The 20580-nt window shown below is 46.3% G+C and overlaps 1 protein-coding gene across 1 annotated transcript in view; it reads left to right on the top strand.

The window, feature by feature from the left end:
* hmcn1 (hemicentin 1) overlaps window positions 1-20580 on the top strand; it is a 238272-nt gene that overhangs the window by 185365 nt on the left and 32327 nt on the right. Inside the window, exons 63-86 of the mRNA XM_031838031.1 lie at window positions 229-385; window positions 868-992; window positions 1134-1317; window positions 3514-3611; window positions 3788-4066; window positions 6292-6488; window positions 6668-6749; window positions 6882-7018; window positions 7151-7292; window positions 7412-7556; window positions 7798-7925; window positions 8013-8169; window positions 8319-8440; window positions 8819-8983; window positions 14696-14803; window positions 15093-15230; window positions 15359-15493; window positions 17150-17419; window positions 17613-17803; window positions 17950-18163; window positions 18381-18515; window positions 18766-18956; window positions 19910-19991; window positions 20181-20450. Of these exons, the coding sequence (XP_031693891.1) occupies window positions 229-385; window positions 868-992; window positions 1134-1317; window positions 3514-3611; window positions 3788-4066; window positions 6292-6488; window positions 6668-6749; window positions 6882-7018; window positions 7151-7292; window positions 7412-7556; window positions 7798-7925; window positions 8013-8169; window positions 8319-8440; window positions 8819-8983; window positions 14696-14803; window positions 15093-15230; window positions 15359-15493; window positions 17150-17419; window positions 17613-17803; window positions 17950-18163; window positions 18381-18515; window positions 18766-18956; window positions 19910-19991; window positions 20181-20450 (3852 nt within the window). The remainder of the gene's footprint in view (window positions 1-228; window positions 386-867; window positions 993-1133; window positions 1318-3513; window positions 3612-3787; window positions 4067-6291; window positions 6489-6667; window positions 6750-6881; window positions 7019-7150; window positions 7293-7411; window positions 7557-7797; window positions 7926-8012; window positions 8170-8318; window positions 8441-8818; window positions 8984-14695; window positions 14804-15092; window positions 15231-15358; window positions 15494-17149; window positions 17420-17612; window positions 17804-17949; window positions 18164-18380; window positions 18516-18765; window positions 18957-19909; window positions 19992-20180; window positions 20451-20580) is intronic.

The raw sequence follows: 20580 nt of genomic DNA, 5'->3' as shown, positions 1-20580 counted from the left end.
GCCTAGGAACAGTGGGTTAACTGCCTGTTCAGGGGCAGAACGACAGATTTGTACCTTGTTAGCTCGGGGATTTCAACTTGCATCCCTTCGGTTACTAGTCCAAAGCTCTAACCACTAGGCTACCCTGCCGCCCCATATGTTCTGAATGAACAATGATCTGATTGGCTTTGCCTTGATTAGCTGTGCTCTGTGTTAGTCCCTGATCTGATTGGCTGTGCTCTCTCTCAGTCCCTCCCAGCATCTCAGGATCGGAGATGCCCAGTGAGGTGGGGGTGCTGCTGAATGACAGCGTCCAGCTGGTGTGTCGCTCTCAGGGAACCCCGCCCCCCTCCATCCAGTGGCTGAAGGATGGAAAGGCCCTCAAGGCAGGATCCAGGGGACTCAGGTACATATCAACCCCCTGCCCCTAACCCCTAGCTCCTAGCTCCTAGCTCCTAACCCCTAGCTCTTAGCTCCTAGCTCCTAACCCCTAGCTCCTAGCCCCTAGCTCCTAGCCCCTAACCCCTAGCTCCTAGCCCCTAACCCCTATCTCCTAGCCCCTAACCCCTATCTCCTAGCTCCTATCCCCTAACCCCTAGCACCTAGACCCCTAACTCCTAGCCCCTAACCCCTATCTCCTAGCCCCTAACCCGTAGCTCCTAGCCCCTAACTCCTAGCTCCTAGCCCCTAAACCCCTATCTCCTAGCCACTTAGGATATCTGAGAGGTCTATCAAAATGGCTAAAATTGGACGTAGCCTATCTAAGGAAGGTGGAGCTACTCTGAGATTGAAAGGATCTGGACAGAGGAACTGGGATGACGTCCATGGGGTTTCTGATGTTTCTCTATATTAATATTAATGCTTTGTTTGCATCCTCATTCTATCCAGGATCAGTCTAGATGGCAGCACTCTGACTGTGTCTGGAGCTCACACCTCTGACAGTGGGAAGTACACCTGTGTAGCCACCAACAAGGCTGGAGAAGAGGACCGGATATTCAACCTCAATGTCTATGGTGAGTTTAACTCTCTCTCAGCCTCTCTCTTCCATGCATGTATTCCTTACTTTGTGAATGAAGAGTTTTTCTCTCTCTCTCCCTCCTTTCTTCTTTCCATCTTCTGTCCTCTTTCGTTTGTGTGTGTGTGTGTGTCCATAGTGCCTCCTGTGATCAAGGGGAACAGTGATACGGCTGTGGATTTGACCACCGTTCTAGACAGCTCCATCAACATAGAGTGTGTTGCCGTGGGCTACCCTCCACCTCAGCTCAACTGGCTGAAGAACGGACTGCCTCTCCCCGTCTCCTCACAGATACGCCTGCTCTCTGGCGGACAGGTGCTCAGGTAGGTCTGGGGTTGAGTGGTTATATATCGGATTCTGTATGGAATGTACTCTGTCTTTCAATATACATATATAAAGGAAAGAGCAATGTATTTAAAACTGTTACATGAATACTGATTTATTCTGTATACTGTTTCAAATAGTTGTACTGTATGTCACACAGTAGTTTGACCTTTTACTGCAGTGGGCTAAATCAGGGTCACACAGTAGTTTGACCTTTTACTGCAGTGGGCTAAATCAGGGTCACACAGTAGTTTGACCTTTTACTGCAGTGGGCTAAATCAGGGTCACACAGTAGTTTGACCTTTTACTGCAGTGGGCTAAATCAGGGCCACACAGTAGTTTGACCTTTTACTGCAGTGGGCTAAATCAGGGCCACACAGTAGTTTGACCTTTTACTGCAGTGGGCTAAATCAGGGCCACACAGTAGTTTGACCTTTTACTGCAGTGGGCTAAATCAGGGCCACACAGTAGTTTGACCTTTTACTGCAGTGGGCTAAATCAGGGCCACACAGTAGTTTGACCTTTTACTGCAGTGGGCTAAATCAGGGCCACACAGTAGTTTGACCTTTTACTGCAGTGGGCTAAATCAGGGTCACACAGTAGTTTGACCTTTTACTGCAGTGGGCTAAATCAGGGCCACACAGTAGTTTGACCTTTTACTGCAGTGGGCTAAATCAGGGCCACACGGTAGTTTGACCTTTTACTGCAGTGGGCTAACTCAGGGTCACACAGTAGTTTGACCTTTTAATGCAGTGGGCTAAATCAGGGTCACACAGTAGTTTGACCTTTTAATGCAGTGGGCTAAATCAGGGCCACACAGTAGTTTGACCTTTTAATGCAGTGGGCTAAATCAGGGTCACACAGAGTGTTTCTTAAACAAATCTACTTTCAAACAAAAGTATACACCTCACACACATGGTTATGGACTTTAAAAAAAGAAGACACCTGTACCATGTCAGATATAGACATGAAATGTATTACATTTTGAGTTTGCAACCCCATATTACACTTTATATACATCACAGAAGACTGACATAGAAATACTGGATTTTCTGCGGGTTTTTTGAAATAATTATTATTAATTAAGAAATTATGTCAAATATTTATAACATTCCACCTATGAGGTCACTAGGTCATTAGACTGCAGGAAAGGGCTACTATTTCATTCCATTCTGCCTCTCTGTCAGGATTAATGTGTAGCACCATTCTGCCTCTCTGTCAGGATTAATGTGTTGCTCCATTCTGCCTCTGTCAGGATTAATGTGTTGCTCCATTCTGTCTCTGTCAGGATTAATGTGTAGCACCATTCTGCCTCTCTGTCAGGATTAATGTGTTGCTCCATTCTGCCTCTGTCAGGATTAATGTGTTGCTCCATTCTGCCTCTCTGTCAGGATTAATGTGTAGCACCATTCTGCCTCTGTCAGGATTAATGTGTTGCTCCATTCTGCCTCTGTCAGGATTAATGTGTTGCTCCATTCTGCCTCTGTCAGGATTAATGTGTAGCACCATTCTGCCTCTGTCAGGATTAATGTGTAGCACCATTCTGCCTCTGTCAGGATTAATGTGTTGCTCCATTCTGCCTCTGTCAGGATTAATGTGTTGCTCCATTCTGCCTCTGTCAGGATTAATGTGTTGCTCCATTCTGCCTCTCTGTCAGGATTAATGTGTTGCTCCATTCTGCCTCTGTCAGGATTAATGTGTTGCTCCATTCTGCCTCTGTCAGGATTAATGTGTTGCTCCATTCTGCCTCTGTCAGGATTAATGTGTTGCTCCATTCTGCCTCTGTCAGGATTAATGTGTTGCTCCATTCTGCCTCTGTCAGGATTAATGTGTTGCTCCATTCTGCCTCTCTGTCAGGATTAATGTGTTGTTCCATTCTGCCTCTGTCAGGATTAATGTGTTGCTCCATTCTGCCTCTCTGTCAGGATTAATGTGTTGTTCCATTCTGCCTCTGTCAGGATTAATGTGTAGCTCCATTCTGCCTCTGTCAGGATTAATGTGTTGTCCCATTCTGCCTCTGTCAGGATTAATGTGTAGCTCCATTCTGCCTCTCTGTCAGGATTAATGTGTTGTTCCATTCTGCCTCTCTGTCAGGATTAATGTGTTGTCCCATTCTGCCTCTGTCAGGATTAATGTGTAGCTCCATTCTGCCTCTCTGTCAGGATTAATGTGTTGCTCCATTCTGCCTCTGTCAGGATTGCGAGGGCTCAACTCTCAGATGGCGGCACCTTTACCTGTGTGGCATCCAACAGGGCTGGTGTGGACAACAGGCACTACAACCTACAGGTTCACGGTGAGTTCAACACAATACGTTAATAACAGTATACAAAATATCACAATACCCCCCCCCCCCAACTCCAAAACCCTCACTAACCCAATACGGTCCTGCTTTTGCAATATATGCCCTTGTCATGGGGCCCAGCTGCTAGATGAGTTAGATAAACACTGTGATGTTATCTGCCCTTGCAGTTCCTCCCAGCCTGGATGGGGTGGGGAGTAAGGAGGACGTGACGGTGGTGAGAGGGAACCTGGCCTCCCTACTATGTATAGCTGATGGAACTCCAAGCCCCTCCATGTCCTGGATGAGAGAGGGGGAGGCCCTGGTCCCTGGACCCCACATCAAGCTGCTCAATGTGGGCACCACGGTACAGATCATCCAGGCCAGGGTGGAGGATACGGGACGCTACACCTGTGTGGCAAGAAACAGCGCTGGCCAAGCCAGCCGACACTTCCACCTCAAAGTACTGGGTGAGTGGGAGTACATGTACAGTAGCAGTCAATCGTTTGGACACACCTACTCACACCTACTCACTCACTCAAGGGTTTTTCTTTATTTTTACTATTTTCTACATTGTAGAATAATAGTGAAGACACATATGGAATCATGTAGTAACCTGTCGCGCCCTGACCATAGAGAGCTTTTTATTCTCTATGTTGGTTAGGTCGGGGTGTGACTAGGGTGGGTCATCTAGGTAATTATATTTCTATGTTGGCCTGGTATGGTCCCCAATCAGAGGCAGCTGTTTACCGTTGTCTTTGATTGGGGATCATATTTAGGCAGCCATTTCCCCTTTGTGCTTTGTGGGATCTTGTTTTTGTGTGTAGTGTATGTGAGCACTGCATTTTCTTCACGTTTGGTTTGTTGGTTTATTGTTTTGTTTTGCTTTGAGTTTCACACAGTAATAAAGATGTGGAACCCAGATCACGCTGTGCTTTGGTCCACTTATTATGATGATCGTGACATAAACAAAAACGTGTTAAAAAAATTGAAATATATTTTGTATTTGAGATTCTTCAAAGTAGCCACCCTTTGCCTTGATGACAGCTTTGCACACTCTTGGCATTCTCTCAACCAGCTTCATGAGGTGGTCACCTGGAATGCATTTAAATTAACAGGTGTGCCTTGTTAAAAGTTAATTTGTGGAATTTCTTTCCTTCTTACTGCATTTGAGCCAATCAGTTGTGCTGTGACACTGTATATGGTATACACTGTAGGGGTGGTATACAGAAGATAGCCCTATTTGGTAAAAGACCAAGTCCATATTATGGAAAGAACAGCTCAAATAAGCAAAGAGAAACAACAGTCCATCATTACTTTAAGACAATGAAGGTCAGTCAATATGGAAAATGTCAAGAACTTCAAGTGCAGTCGCAAAAACCATCAAGCGCTATGATGAAACTGGCTCTCATGAGGACCGCCACAGGAAAAGAGAACCCAGAGGTAATTAGCGTTAACTGCACCTCAGATTGCAGCCCAAATAAATGCTTCACAGAGTTCAAGAAACACATCTCAACATCAACTGTCCAGAGGAGACTGTGTTGATCAGGCCTTCATGGTCGAATTGCTGCAAAGAAACTAAAGGACACCAATAATAATAAGAGACATGCTTGGGCCAAGAAACGCAAGCAATGGACATTAGACCGGTGGAAATCTGTCCTTTGGTCTGATGAGTCCAAATTTGAGATTTTTGGTTCCAACCGCCATGGCTTTGTGAGACACAGAGTAGGTGAACGGATGATCTCTACATGTGTGGTTCCCACCGTGAAGCTTGGAGGAGGAGGTATGATGGTTGTAGGGGTGCTTTGATGGTGACACTGTCTGTGATTTATTTAGAATTCAAGGCACTCTTAACCAGCATGGCTACCACAGCATTCTGCAGCGATACGCCATCCCATCTGGTTTTCACTTAGTGGGACTATCATTTTCAACAGGACAATGACCCAACACACCTCCAGGCTGTGTAAGGGCTATTTGACCAAGAAGGAGAGTGATGAAGTGCTGCATCAGATGACCTGGCCTCCACAATCCCCCGACCTCAACCCAATTGAGATGGTTTGGGATGAGTTAGACCGCAGAGTGAAGGAAAAGCAGCCGACAAGTGCTCACCATATGTTGGAACTCGAGAGGATGCCAAAAGTGTGCAAAGCTGTCATCAAGGCAAATGGTGGCTACTTTGAAGAACCTCAAATATAAAATATATTTTGATTTGTTTAACACTTTTTTGGTTACTACAAGATTCCGTATGTGTTATTTCATGGTGTTGATGTCTTCACTATTATTCTACAATGTAGAAAATAGTAAAAATAAAGAAAAACCCTTGAATGATACTGGTACTGCATGTGTCTATGTCTGTATATGTACTGTCTGTCTGTCTGTCTGAGAGTGGGGTCATCTTTCTATCTTAAAGACAGTCAGACAGATATACACACACAGACAGACAAACAAATAGGCAGGCAGACATACACACACCGACAGACAGACCGACAGACAGACAGACAGACAGACAGACAGACAGACAGACAGACAGACAGACACAGCCAGCCAGCCAGCCAGCCAGACAGACAGACAGACATACATACACACACCGACAGACAGACAGGCAGACACAGACAGACGGACGGACAGACAGACAGACAGACAGTGTTTGAGAGAGCGTCTGCTAAACGACTAAAATGTATAATGCCTCTCTCAGACCCCCCTCGTATCAACGGTTCGGGCGTGGCAGCGGAGGTGTCTGTGGTAGTGAACCATGTTCTGGAGCTGCTGTGTGAAGCCACAGGTATCCCCGCCCCCACCCTCACCTGGATGAAGGACGGACGGCCGCTCCCCCAGACAGACAGCCTGCGCGTCTTCAGAGGAGGGGAGGTGCTCAGGATCTCCTCCCCACAGGTGAGAGGGAGGGACAGAGATGGACCTAAAAAGCCCAGAAGGGACTCATTGAGCTCCATCCCTCCTGTTCAGAAGTAGTGAGGTTTGAGGGCGTAATCTGATTGTAGGAAAGAGCTCTCTTTTTTTTCCCAATATAAATTTTGTCTGATTTCACACATAACTTCTCTTTCACGCCACAGCTGGAGGACACAGGGAGGTACACCTGTCTGGCCAACAGTCCTGCAGGAGACGACGATAAAGACTTCCTGGTCCGTGTGCATGGTGGGTAATGAAGTTATATCGTGTATGTGACCTGACCAGGGCATACTACTGGACCTAATAATGAGTTGTTGCTTTTTAATGTAACATGTTATTTCATGTTCTAACTGTGTTGTGGTGATGATATCTTCCCAGTTCCCCCTAACATCGCTGGGGAGAGCACGCCACAGAATGTGTCAGTGCTGCAGAACAGACAGGTGACTCTGGAGTGCAAGTCAGACGCTGTCCCTCCCCCAGCACTCACATGGCTCAAAGACGGCAAACCACTCCAGGTAAATAACACACCTGTCCTCTGTGTGTGTGTGTGTGTGTGTGTGTGTGTGTGTGTGTGTGCGTGCGTGCGTGAACATGTGTGTGTGCTTGTGTACAGACACAGGCCTGATGTCCCTCTCCTCTCTCCGTAGGCCTCCCCTCGTGTGCGTATACTGTCCAATGCGCGTTACCTCCAGATCAATATGGCTGAGCTGGGGGATGGAGCTCAGTACACATGTGTAGCCAGCAACATTGCTGGCAAGACCACACGACAGTTCAACCTGGCTGTTAATGGTACAGAACTCAGAGAGAGTCAGAGACAATGACATCATTATCCTATTTAATATGGCTGGTCCTGTGCTTAGAGCCTCTAAAGAATGGTAGTGGGACCTAAGATGTGTGTGTGTTTTCAGTTGCTCCCACCATAGCAGAGGGCCCTCTGACTGTAGCCGTCCACATAGACCAGCCTGTGGTGTTGGAATGTATCGTGAGTGGAGTGCCCGCCCCCCGTGTCACCTGGAGGAAACATGGAGCCATACTGGCAGGAACCAACCCCAGGTCAGACCACGTCGCACACTGATGATGTCGTTACATGTTATATGAAGTGTTGAATGCTGTTGTTTTGGCCAATCAGCGTCCAGTTTTCAAACTACCCTGTTTATAATATGCTATACGCAGGATTTGTGTCAGACACTCAACATTGAAGATACATGGCAAAAATGCAAGTTTTAAGACTCGGATATGATATTTACAATGAGACATTATCCTAAATGTGTGTCCACACGCCGGTCCTGCACAGGTACATGTTTGCTGAGGATGGCTCGCTCCACGTCCCCTCAGCCCAGGTGACTGATACAGGAAGGTATCTGTGTATGGCCACCAACCAGGCTGGGACACAACGCAAGAGAGTCGACCTGCAAGTCCACGGTGAGAAGAGGGCTGAGCCTCTCACACACATATACACACACACACACATTTAATGAATGAATTTCACGCCTATCCATTGTGTTCTAGTTCCCCCCTCTATCTCCCGCGGTCCCACCAACATAACCGTGACAGTGAACGTTCAGACTACCCTCTCCTGCGAGGCTACGGGCATCCCCAAGCCCACGGTCAGCTGGACCAAGAACGGTCAAACACTCAACACAGACCACAACCAGAATATGTACAGGTTGAAACAAGTGTTTTCTTCTCTCTCTGTTTCTTACCTCTTGTTGCTCTCATCTCATAATACTCTGAGATCAGTTCTTAGACTGACAGAAAGTTCTCAGAACCCCAAAACATGGTCTGAAGCTTCCGATCCCTCTCTGTTGTCTCCAGGTTATTGTCGTCAGGTTCTCTGGTGGTCATAGCCCCCACAGTGGAGGACACAGCTGAGTATGAGTGTGTGGTGTCTAACGAGGCAGGAGAGGAGGCCAGAGCCATACAGCTCACTGTCCAGGGTGAGTACTTACAGTACGGGAGACCATCTGAACACAGATGGATTGTTAATCAACTAATAAATCAACTAATAGGACACAGGTGTAAACAATACAGACAGACACAGACGAAAAGGAAAAAATGGATCGGTGGCAGCTAGTAGACCGGCAACGACGACTGCCGAGCACCGCCTGAACAGGGAGAGGAGCCGAAGTCGTGACATTGATGTTATTTACATGTTTTTTAAATGTTGGCTTGAATATCATTTTAATGACAGTGGAGTCAGTTGATTTCAATGGTTCTGATTGATTCCTTATCAGTATTTTCAAGCTGACTTTCTAAATGGACATCTTCAATAGCACTGAAGTCCAGTTTGGTAAAAGCAGTCTCTTCCTCTGCAGTTCCTCCCTCCATAGCGGATGAAGCCACAGAGCTGGTGGTGAGCAGACTGTCCCCACTGGTGATTGGCTGCACTGCGTCAGGAGTCCCAGAGCCCATGCTGCAGTGGAGTAAAGATGGGATGAAACTCCCCAAGGAGGGGAACAGTTACAGCATCCTGTCCTCAGGTTAGACTGTTCATTATTATAGATATTACTGCTGGGTGTTGAGAGGAGGAGAAGGATCACAACATCCTGGTTAGACTGTTATAACTACTGGGAGCTGGGTTCTGTTATTACTGCTGGGTGTTGAGAGGAGGAGAAGGATCACAACATCCTGGTTAGACTGTTATAACTACTAGGAGCTGGGTTCTGTTATTACTGCTGGGTGTTGAGAGGAGGAGAAGGATCACAACATCCTGGTTAGACTGTTATAACTACTGGGAGTTGGGTTCTGTTATTACTACTGGGAGTTGGGTTCTGTTATAACTACTGGGAACTGGGTTCTGTTATAACTACTGGGAGCTGGGTTCTGTTATAACTACTGGGAGCTGGGTTCTGTTATTACTACTGGGAGTTGGGTTCTGTTATTACTACTGGGAGCTGGGTTCTGTTACTACTACTGGGAGCTGGGTTCTGTTATTACTGCTGGGTGTTGAGAGGAGGAGAAGGATCACAACATCCTGGTTAGACTGTTATAACTACTGGGAGTTGGGTTCTGTTATTACTACTGGGAGTTGGGTTCTGTTATAACTACTGGGAGCTGGGTTCTGTTATAACTACTGGGAGCTGGGTTCTGTTATAACTACTGGGAGCTGGGTTCTGTTATTACTACTGGGAGTTGGGTTCTGTTATTACTACTGGGAGCTGGGTTCTGTTATTACTACTGGGAGTTGGGTTCTGTTATTACTACTGGGAGCTGGGTTCTGTTATTACTACTGGGAGCTGGGTTCTGTTATTACTACTGGGAGTTGGGTTCTGTTATTACTACTGAGAGCTGGGTTCTGTTATTACTGCTGGGAGTTGGGTTCTGTTATTACTACTGGGAGATGGGTTCTGTTATTACTACTGGGAGTTGGGTTCTGTTATTACTACTGGGAGCTGGGTTCTGTTATAACTACTGGGAGCTGGGTTCTGTTACAACTACTGGGAGTTGGGTTCTGTTATAACTACTGGGAGCTGGGTTCTGTTATTACTACTGGGAGTTGGGTTCTGTTATTACTACTGGGAGCTGGGTTCTGTTATTACTACTGGGAGTTGGGTTCTGTTATTACTACTGGGAGCTGGGTTCTGTTATAACTACTGGGAGCTGGGTTATGTTATTACTACTGGGAGCTGGGTTCTGTTATTACTACTGGGAGCTGGGTTCTGTTATAACTACTGGGAGCTGGGTTCTGTTATAACTACTGGGAGCTGGGTTCTGTTATTACTACTGGGAGCTGGGTTCTGTTATAACTACTGGGAGCTGGGTTCTGTTATAACTACTGGGAGCTGGGTTCTGTTATATCTACTGGAAGCTGGGTTATGTTATTACTACTGGGAGCTGGGTTCTGTTATAACTACTGGGAGCTGGGTTCTGTTATAACTACTGGGAGCTGGGTTCTGTTATTACTACTGGTAGCTGGGTTCTGTTATAACTACTGGGAGCTGTGTTCTGTTATAACTACTGGGAGCTGGGTTCTGTTATTACTACTGGGAGCTGGGTTCTGTTATTACAACTGGGAGCTGGGTTCTGTTATAACTACTGGGAGCTGGGTTCTGTTATTACTACTGGGAGCTGGGTTCTGTTATTACTACTGGGAGCTGGGTTCTGTTATAACTACTGGGAGCTGGGTTCTGTTATTACTACTGGGAGCTGGGTTCTGTTATTACTACTGGGAGCTGGGTTCTGTTATTACAACTGGGAGCTGGGTTCTGTTATTACTACTGGGAGCTGGGTTCTGTTATTACTACTGGGAGCTGGGTTATGTTATTACTACTGGGAGCTGGGTTCTGTTATAACTACTGGGAGTTGGGTTCTGTTATTACTACTGGGAGCTGAGTTCTGGTATTACTACTGGGAGCTGGGCTCTGTTATTACTGCTGGGAGCTGGGTTCTGTTATTACTACTGGGAGCTGGGTTCTGTTATTACTACTGGGAGCTGGGCTCTGTTATTACTACTGGGAGCTGGGTTCTGTTATTACTACTGGGAGCTGGGCTCTGTTATTACTACTGGGAGCTGGGTTCTGTTATTACTACTGGGAGCTGGGTTCTGTTATAACTACCGGGAGCTGGGTTCTGTTATAACTACTGGGAGCTGGGTTCTGTTATAACTACTGGGAGCTGGGTTCTGTTATAACTACTGGGAGCTGGGTTCTGTTATAACTACTGGGAGCTGGGTTCTGTTATTACTACTGGTAGCTGGGTTCTGTTATAACTACTGGGAGCTGTGTTCTGTTATAACTACTGGGAGCTGGGTTCTGTTATATCTACTGGGAGCTGGGTTATGTTATATCTACTGGAAGCTGGGTTATGTTATTACTACTGGGAGCTGGGTTCTGTTATAACTACTGGGAGCTGGGTTCTGTTATAACTACTGGGAGCTGGGTTCTGTTATTACTACTGGTAGCTGGGTTCTGTTATAACTACTGGGAGCTGGGTTCTGTTATAACTACTGGGAGCTGGGTTCTGTTATTACTACTGGGAGCTGGGTTCTGTTATTACTACTGGGAGCTGGGTTCTGTTATTACTACTGGGAGCTGGGTTCTGTTATTACAACTGGGAGCTGGGTTCTGTTATAACTACTGGGAGCTGGGTTCTGTTATTACTACTGGGAGCTGGGTTCTGTTATTACTACTGGGAGCTGGGTTCTGTTATAACTACTGGGAGCTGGGTTCTGTTATTACTACTGGGAGCTGGGTTCTGTTATTACTACTGGGAGCTGCGTTCTGTTATTACAACTGGGAGCTGGGTTCTGTTATTACTACTGGGAGCTGGGTTCTGTTATTACTACTGGGAGCTGGGTTCTGTTATTACTACTGGGAGCTGGGTTCTGTTATAACTACTGGGAGTTGGGTTCTGTTATTACTACTGGGAGCTGGGTTCTGGTATTACTACTGGGAGCTGGGCTCTGTTATTACTACTGGGAGCTGGGTTCTGTTATTACTACTGGGAGTTGGGTTCTGTTATTACTACTGGGAGCTGGGTTCTGTTATAACTACCGGGAGCTGGGTTCTGTTATAACTACTGGGAGCTGGGTTCTGTTATAACTACTGGGAGCTGGGTTCTGTTATAACTACTGGGAGCTGGGTTCTGTTATTACTACTGGGAGCTGGGTTCTGTTATTACTACTGGGAGCTGGGTTCTGTTATAACTACTGGGAGCTGGGTTCTGTTATAACTACTGGGAGCTGGGTTCTGTTATTACTACTGGGAGCTGGGTTCTGTTATAACTACTGGGAGCTGGGTTCTGTTATAACTACTGGGAGCTGGGTTCTGTTATATCTACTGGAAGCTGGGTTATGTTATTACTACTGGGAGCTGGGTTCTGTTATAACTACTGGGAGCTGGGTTCTGTTATAACTACTGGGAGCTGGGTTCTGTTATAACTACTGGAGCTGGGTTCTGTTATAACTACTGGTAGCTGGGTTCTGTTATAACTACTGGGAGCTGTGTTCTGTTATAACTACTGGGAGCTGGGTTCTGTTATTACTACTGGGAGCTGGGTTCTGTTATTACTACTGGTAGCTGGGTTCTGTTATTACTACTGGGAGCTGGGTTCTGTTATTACAACTGGGAGCTGGGTTCTGTTATAACTACTGGGAGCTGGGTTCTGTTATTACTACTGGGAGCTGGGTTCTGTTATTACTACTGGGAGCTGGGTTCTGTTATAACTACTGGGAGCTGGGTTCTGTTATTACTACTGGGAGCTGGGTTCTGTTATTACTACTGGGAGCTGGGTTCTGTTATTACAACTGGGAGCTGGGTTCTGTTATTACTACTGGGAGCTGGGTTCTGTTATTACTACTGGGAGCTGGGTTATGTTATTACTACTGGGAGCTGGGTTCTGTTATAACTACTGGGAGTTGGGTTCTGTTATTACTACTGGGAGCTGAGTTCTGGTATTACTACTGGGAGCTGGGCTCTGTTATTACTGCTGGGAGCTGGGTTCTGTTATTACTACTGGGAGCTGGGTTCTGTTATTACTACTGGGAGCTGGGCTCTGTTATTACTACTGGGAGCTGGGTTCTGTTATTACTACTGGGAGTTGGGTTCTGTTATTACTACTGGGAGCTGGGTTCTGTTATTACTACTGGGTGCTGGGTTCTGTTATTACTACTGGTAGCTGGGTTCTGTTATTACTACTGGGAGCTGGGTTCTGTTATTACTGCTGGGTTCTGTTATTACTGCTGGGAGCTGGGTTCTGTTATTACTACTGGGAGCTGGGTTCTGTTATTACTACTGGGAGCTGGGTTCTGTTATTACTAATGGGAGCTGGGTTCTGTTATTACTACTGGTAGCTGGGTTCTGTTATTACTACTGGAAGCTGGGTTCTGTTATTACTACTGGGAGCTGGCTTCTGTTATTACTACTGGGAGCTGAGTTCTGTTATTAGTACTGGGAGCTGGGTTCTGTTATTACTACTGGGAGCTGGGTTCTGTTATTACTACTGGGAGCTGGGTTCTGTTATAACTACTGGGAGCTGGGTTCTGTTATAACTACTGGGAGCTGGGTTCTGTTATTACTACTGGGAGCTGGGTTCTGTTATTACTACTGGGAGCTGGGTTCTGTTATTACTACTCGGAGCTGGGTTCTGTTATAACTACTGGTAGCTGGGTTCATGTAATTAGTACTGGGAGCTGGGTTCTGTTATAACTACTGGGAGCTGGGTTCTGTTATTAGTACTGGGAGCTGGGTTCTGTTATAACTACTGGGAGCTGGGTTCTGTTATTACTACTGGGAGCTGGGTTCTGTTATTACTACTGGGAGCTGGGTTCTGTTATAACTACTGGGAGCTGGGTTCTGTTATTACTACTGGGAGCTGGGTTCTGTGATTACTACTGGGAGCTGGGTTCTGTTATTACAACTGGGAGCTGGGTTCTGTTATTACTACTGGGAGCTGGGTTCTGTTATTACTACTGGGAGCTGGGTTCTGTTATTACTACTGGGAGCTGGGTTCTGTTATAACTACTGGGAGTTGGGTTCTGTTATTACTACTGGGAGCTGGGTTCTGGTATTACTACTGGGAGCTGGGCTCTGTTATTAATACTGGGAGCAGGGTTCTGTTATTACTAATGGGAGCTGGGTTCTGTTATAACTACTGGGAGCTGGGTTCTGTTATTAATTACTGAGAGCTGGGTTCTGTTATTACTACTGGGAGCTGGGTTCTGTTATTACTACTGGGAGCTGGGTTATGTTATAACTACTGGGAGCTGGGTTCTGTTATAACTACTGGGAGCTGGGTTCTGTTATTACTACTGGGAGCTGGGTTCTGTTATTACTACTGGGAGCTGGGTTCTGTTATTACTACTGCGAGCTGGGTTCTGTTATAACTACTGGTAGCTGGGTTCTGTTATTAGTACTGGGAGCTGGGTTCTGTTATAACTACTGGGAGCTGGGTTCTGTTATTAGTACTGGGAGCTGGGTTCTGTTATTACTACTGGGAGCTCTACAGAGGTGGGGAGTGTCCCAAAATGGCATCCTACTTCCTATATAGTGCACTATTTTTGACCAGGGCCCATAGGCTGACATTTGTGAATCATTTGTGAATCAGACGTGGCAATTTATCTGTCACGTGTTGACCAGGGTTTAAGTTGGACTACTCCTTGAATTCACTAGAGTACAGTGGCCACACTAAGGGTATTCATGACCACTGTGTTATAGTCTTCTATCTGCGGTCCATGTGATGTGTGTCCACTCTAGGTGCAATAGAGATCACGTCATCTGAGCTGAGTCACTCTGGTCGTTATTCCTGTGTGGCCAAGAACGCAGCAGGCTCCGCCCATCGCCATGTCCAGCTCACTGTACAGGGTAAGGACATGATGTCACCAAGTCCGCCAAGACTTTTTAGAGATGTATTTTTCTTTCTGACACATAGCTATGGAACACACAAAGTTATTGTTTCTGTGGTTGTTCCTCTTTCATTCCCTTTCTCTTTCATTCTATCTCTGCCTATCTCTCTCTTTCTGTCTCTCTCTCTCTTTCTGTCTCTCTCTTCCTGTCTATCTCTCTCTCTCTTTCTGTCTCTCTCTCTCTCTCTCTCTCTCTCTCTCTCTCTCTCTCTCTCTCTCTCTCTCTCTCTCTCTCTCTCTCTCTCCAGAGGTGCCAGTGATCCAGGTCCACCCCTCCACTATGGATGTGATCGTTAACAACCCCATCACCCTCCCCTGCAGAGCTACTGGCTCCCCTCTTCCCACCATCACCTGGCAGAAAGAGGGCATCAACATCCCCAGCACCGGTAGGCTGGCAGCACTGTCTGTCTGCCTGTCTGCCTGTCTGCCTGCCTGTCTGTGTCCTAGTTTGACCTTGTCTGTTTGTGCCTGTTTTATATTGTTGCAAACCCTGCTTCTCTCCTCGTCCCACTAGAAGGTGTCTTCACCGTGCTGCCTAACGGTGGGCTGCAGATCTCCAGAGCTGCTGTGGTAGACTCAGGAACATATATGTGTGTGGCCCAGAACCCTGCTGGCACCGCTCTGGGCAAGACCAAACTCAGAGTACAAGGTGGGCCCAAAACTATCACCACTTTACTATTCTCATGAAATGTTCACCTTAATTTCTGTCTTAATTCCTTTTCCTACAGTGTTACACACTGAGTGTATACAACATTATGAGCTCCTGCTCTTTCCATGACAGACTGACCAGGTGAATCCAGGTGAAGGCTATGATCCCTTATTGACGTCAAATCTTCACATCCCTTATTAAATCCACTTCCATCACTGTAGATGAAGGGGAGGAGACAGGTTAAAGAATTATTTTTAAGCCTTGAGACAATTGAGACATGGATTGTGTATGTGGGCCATTCAGAGGGTAAATGGGCAAGACAAAAGATGTAAGTGCCTATGAACAGCATATGGTAGTAGATACCAGGCACACCGGTTTGTGTCAAGAACTGCAACGCCAGTGGGTTTGTCACACTCAACAGTTTCCCGTGTGTATCATGAATGGTCCACCACCCAAAGGACATCCAGCTAACTTGACACAACTGTGGGAAGCATTGGAGTCAACATGGGCCAGCATCCCTGTGGAACCCTTTCAACACCTTGTAGAGTCCATGACCTGATGAATTGAGGCTGTTCTGTGGGGAAAAGGGGGTGCAACTCAATACTAGGAAGGTGTTCTTAATGTTTTCTACACTCAGTGTATGTCATACAGTGCTGTGAAAAAGTCTTTGCCCACTTCCTAATTTTCTCTACCTCCCCATATTTTTTAATACTAATGTTATCATATCTTTAACCAAAATCTAATATTAGATAAAGGGAACCTGAATGAACAAATAACACAACAGTTGCATACTTATTTAATTTATTTCATAAACAAGGTTATGCAACACCTCATGCACCTGTGTGAAAAAGTAATTGCCACTTTACAGTCAATAACTGGTTGTGCCCCCTTTTAGCTGTAATGACTCCAACCAGACACTTCCTGTAGTTGTTGATCAGTCTCTCACGTCGCTGTGGAGGAATGTTTGCCACTCTTCCATGCAGAACTGCTTTAACTCAGCCACATTTGTGGGTTTCAAGCATAAACTGCTCGTTTCATGTCCTGCCACAACATCTCAATTGTTATTAGGTCTGGACTTTGACTAAGCCATTCCAAAACTTCAAATGTGTTTCTTTTTAGTCATTTTCATGTAGACTTGATTGTGTGTTTTGGATGATTGTCTTGCTGCATGACCCAGCTACTCTTCAGCTCCAGCTCACAGATGGATGGCCTGACATTCTCCTGTAGAATTATCTGATACAGAACAGAATTAATGTTTTTTTCTATTAGGGTAAATCATCCAGGTCCTGAGGCAGCAAAGCATCCCCAAACCATCACACTGCCACCACCATGCTTGACCCCAAACCATCACACTGCCACCACCATGCTTGACCATTGGTATGAGGTTCTTACTGTGGAATGCAGTGTTATGTTTCCGCCAGGCATAATGGGACCCATGTCGTCCAAAAATGATTTTTTTTTACTCATCTGTCCATAGAGCATTCTCCGAAGAGTCTTGATCATCCAAGTGTTTTATGGCAAACTTGAGTCAACTTTTTGGATGAGATGGGTCCCATTATGTCTGGCGAAAACCAAACACTGCATTCCACAGTATACGTATCTCCATAGGCAGCAATATCCCCTCCTGCCTTTAACCTCCATACCTCCTTCCCCTAGTCCCTCCAGTGATCAGCTCCCAGACCCAGAGTTACCTGGTTACCCTGGACTCCTCTGTCACCATGCTGTGCCAAGCTGAAGGCTCTCCCTCACCCTCCATGGCCTGGCATAAAGACGGGCAGCCTCTCAGCGAGTCTGTGCGCCAGCGGGTCCTGAGCTCAGGGTCTCTGCAGATAGCATTCGCCCAGCCCGGGGACACGGGTCGATACACCTGCACCGCAGCTAACGCAGCTGGCACCAGCAGTCTGGAGATGAGCCTAACTGTACAGAGTGAGTCATCATGCTAGGAATGATGGGACTGGCCATTCACTAGTGATATACGCTGAGAAGAGAAAGCCTTAGCTTTAGCTCTAGCTCAGCGGTCTAACGCAGTAAAAAAAAAAGTAGATTTTGTTATTTTTGTCCAGTTCCTGTGCAAAATGTAATATGGGAACATCTCCCCTCATTCTCTCCCTTCTTCCAGTCCCTCCCTCTATCCGTAGAGGGGAGTCGGAGGTGTCTGTGGTGGAGAACAGCCAGGCCCAGATAGCGTGCGTGGCAGAGGGGGTCCCCCAGCCCACCCTGTCCTGGGAGAAGGAGGGGACACCCTTGAGTGACACCTCTGGAGAGTACACCATCCTGCCTTCTGGGGAGCTGGTCATCGACATCGCTCAGGTAAGGGATCATAGTAGACGACCAGGGCTTAGGAGTTACATAATGGATGGAAGAGCGTAAAGATCAGAATTGTCAACTAACTTCTGAACAAATTCAGTCTCTCTCTCTCTCTCTCTCTCCCTCGCCCCCTTCCTTCCCCTCCCCAGCCTGATGATGAGGGCAGCTACACCTGTGTGGCCACTAACACGGTAGGTCAGGACAGCCAGACGGTCCGTTTGTCCGTCCACACCCAGCCTGCCTTCACTGAGTTGCTGGCAGACATGGCCCTCAACAAGGGAGAACGCCTAGTAATGGCCTGTGGGGTCACCGGCATCCCCCCTCCTAAAATCACCTGGGCCTTCAACAACATCATCATCCCAGGTATGCCCCGCCCCCCCCTCACCATCCCCCACTCTGCTTAGAAAGAAGAGAAACTGCCAACTCTTTCTGTACATTAAATATTTGCCATTTATATTTTGGACTTATAATTGACATTCAGTCTGCTATTCTTGTAGTTTTTCCTATGTACCAATATTTCCTACTGGATCTGTTGATAATATTTAAGGGTGGCATCTCTCTCTCTAATCTGTCCCTGTAGCTCACTATGACCATGTGAATGGACACAGTGAGCTGGTCATCGAGCGGGTTACCAAAGACAACTCGGGAACCTACTCCTGTATTGCTGAGAACCGTGTGGGAACCATCAAGTCCCTGGGCTTCGTCTACGTCAAAGGTGTGACATCCCTTCCTGTTTCCAAATATGGCCCTCCTGTGTCAGTACTGGGCCTAATTAGCCCACAGTTTACCATGACGGTCAAAATGTTGTATTTGTATCAAGAGCTTTATTAAAAGACTACTGTTTATGAGCAGAAAACAGTGACCTAGCACTAATTTACTCTTCTTAGTGGCTCTTCTTTTTTGTCCAGCTCCTGTGTAACAGCTGAATGTGGTTGACTAAAACCCTGCCCTGTTGTTGTGTCCAGAGCCCCCCATCATCGACGGGGACTTCCACTCCAACCGAATCGAGCCTCTGGGGGGTAACGCCATCCTAAACTGTGAGGTACGAGGAGACCCCCTGCCCACCATCCAGTGGAGCAAGAAGGGTGTCAACATCCAGATCAGCAACCGTATCCACCAGCTGGACAACGGTTCTCTGGCCATCTACGGCACCGTGGTACGACACTGTTGTTAAAGAGTTTACTTCTAGTATATCTATTTCTACAACACTGTGTACAGAACTATTAGAGTTCACATATCTAGTATATCTATATCTACAACACTGTGGTACAGCACTATTCGAGTTCACATATCTAGTATATCTATATCTACAACACTGTGGTAGAGCACTATTAGAGTTCACATATCTAGTATATCTATATCTACAACACTGTGGTACAGCACTATTACAGAGTTCACATATCTAGTATATCTATATCTACAACACTGTGGCACAGCACTATTACAGAGTTCACAAACTGTATCTAGTATATCTATATCTACAACACTGTGGTACAGCACTATTACGGAGTTCAAATATCTAGTATATCTATATCTACATCACTGTGGTACAGCACTATTACAGAGTTCACACACTGTATCTAGTATATCTATACCTACAACACTGTGGTACAGCACTATTACGGAGTTCAAATATCTAGTATATCTATATCTACATCCCTGTGGTACAGCACTATTACGGAGTTCAAATATCTAGTATATCTATATCTACATCACTGTGGTACAGCACTATTACAGAGTTACCATATCTAGTATATCTATATCTACATCACTGTGGTACAGCACTATTACGGAGTTCAAATATCTAGTATATCTATATCTACATCACTGTGGTACAGCACTATTACGGAGTTCAAATATCTAGGATATCTATATCTACATCACTGTGGTACAGCACTATTACAGAGTTCACATACTGTATCTAGTATATCTATATATAGTCAGTTAAGAACAAATTCTTATTTACAATGACGGCCTACCCCGGCCAAACCCGGACGATGCTGGCCAAATTGTGTGCCACCATATACTTCTCCCCTGAACATTCATTGTAGTCTGTTATTGTCTAGATTAATCTTGTTGATAGTGCTAACTGTTGTTGTGTCTCCTCAGAATGAAGATGCAGGGAACTATATGTGTGTGGCCACCAACGATGCTGGGGTGGTGGAGAAGAGTGTCACTCTCACCCTGCAGAGTGAGTATACAGTAGATGAAGTAAACTAAATAGTTATCCTTTGTGGTAATCCTATTCAGTTCTATGCCGTAATGCCCCACCTCTCCTCTGTCAGGTTCTCCCTCCACCCGTGTTGTGTTCTGAAAGAAGACACACATAGACGTTAAAAAGGTTACAGTAAAGTTAATGTGTTATGCTGTACTCCAACAGGCTCTCCCTCCATCACAGTAGAGCCGGTAGAGACGGTGGTAGACGCTGGCACCACGGTGCTACTGAACTGCCGGGCGGAAGGGGAGCCCACTCCTGTCATCGAGTGGTCCCGCCAGGGGAGCCCTCTCCTGGGCAACGAGCGCTTCACCACCCTGTCCAATGGCTCTCTGAGGCTGACCAGCGCCCAGAAGGAAGACACGGCCGAGTACCAGTGTGTGGCCAGGAACCTCCTGGGTTCTGTGCTGGTCAGAGTCACTCTCACTGTCAGAGGTGAGTTAGCTATCTACTGTACGTCAACCCAACCTTTTGTGGGGAGGTGACTTCCAGGGGTTCGTATAGTTATAGTTTGTGATTAAAGATAGCGTATTTTAAGGCTTTACATCGCAGTGCTTGAGGCGTC

Source organism: Oncorhynchus kisutch, linkage group LG13, assembly GCF_002021735.2.
Source record: "Oncorhynchus kisutch isolate 150728-3 linkage group LG13, Okis_V2, whole genome shotgun sequence".
Lineage (NCBI taxonomy): Eukaryota > Metazoa > Chordata > Actinopteri > Salmoniformes > Salmonidae > Oncorhynchus > Oncorhynchus kisutch.
This window is presented reverse-complemented; position numbering and strand designations above follow the sequence as displayed.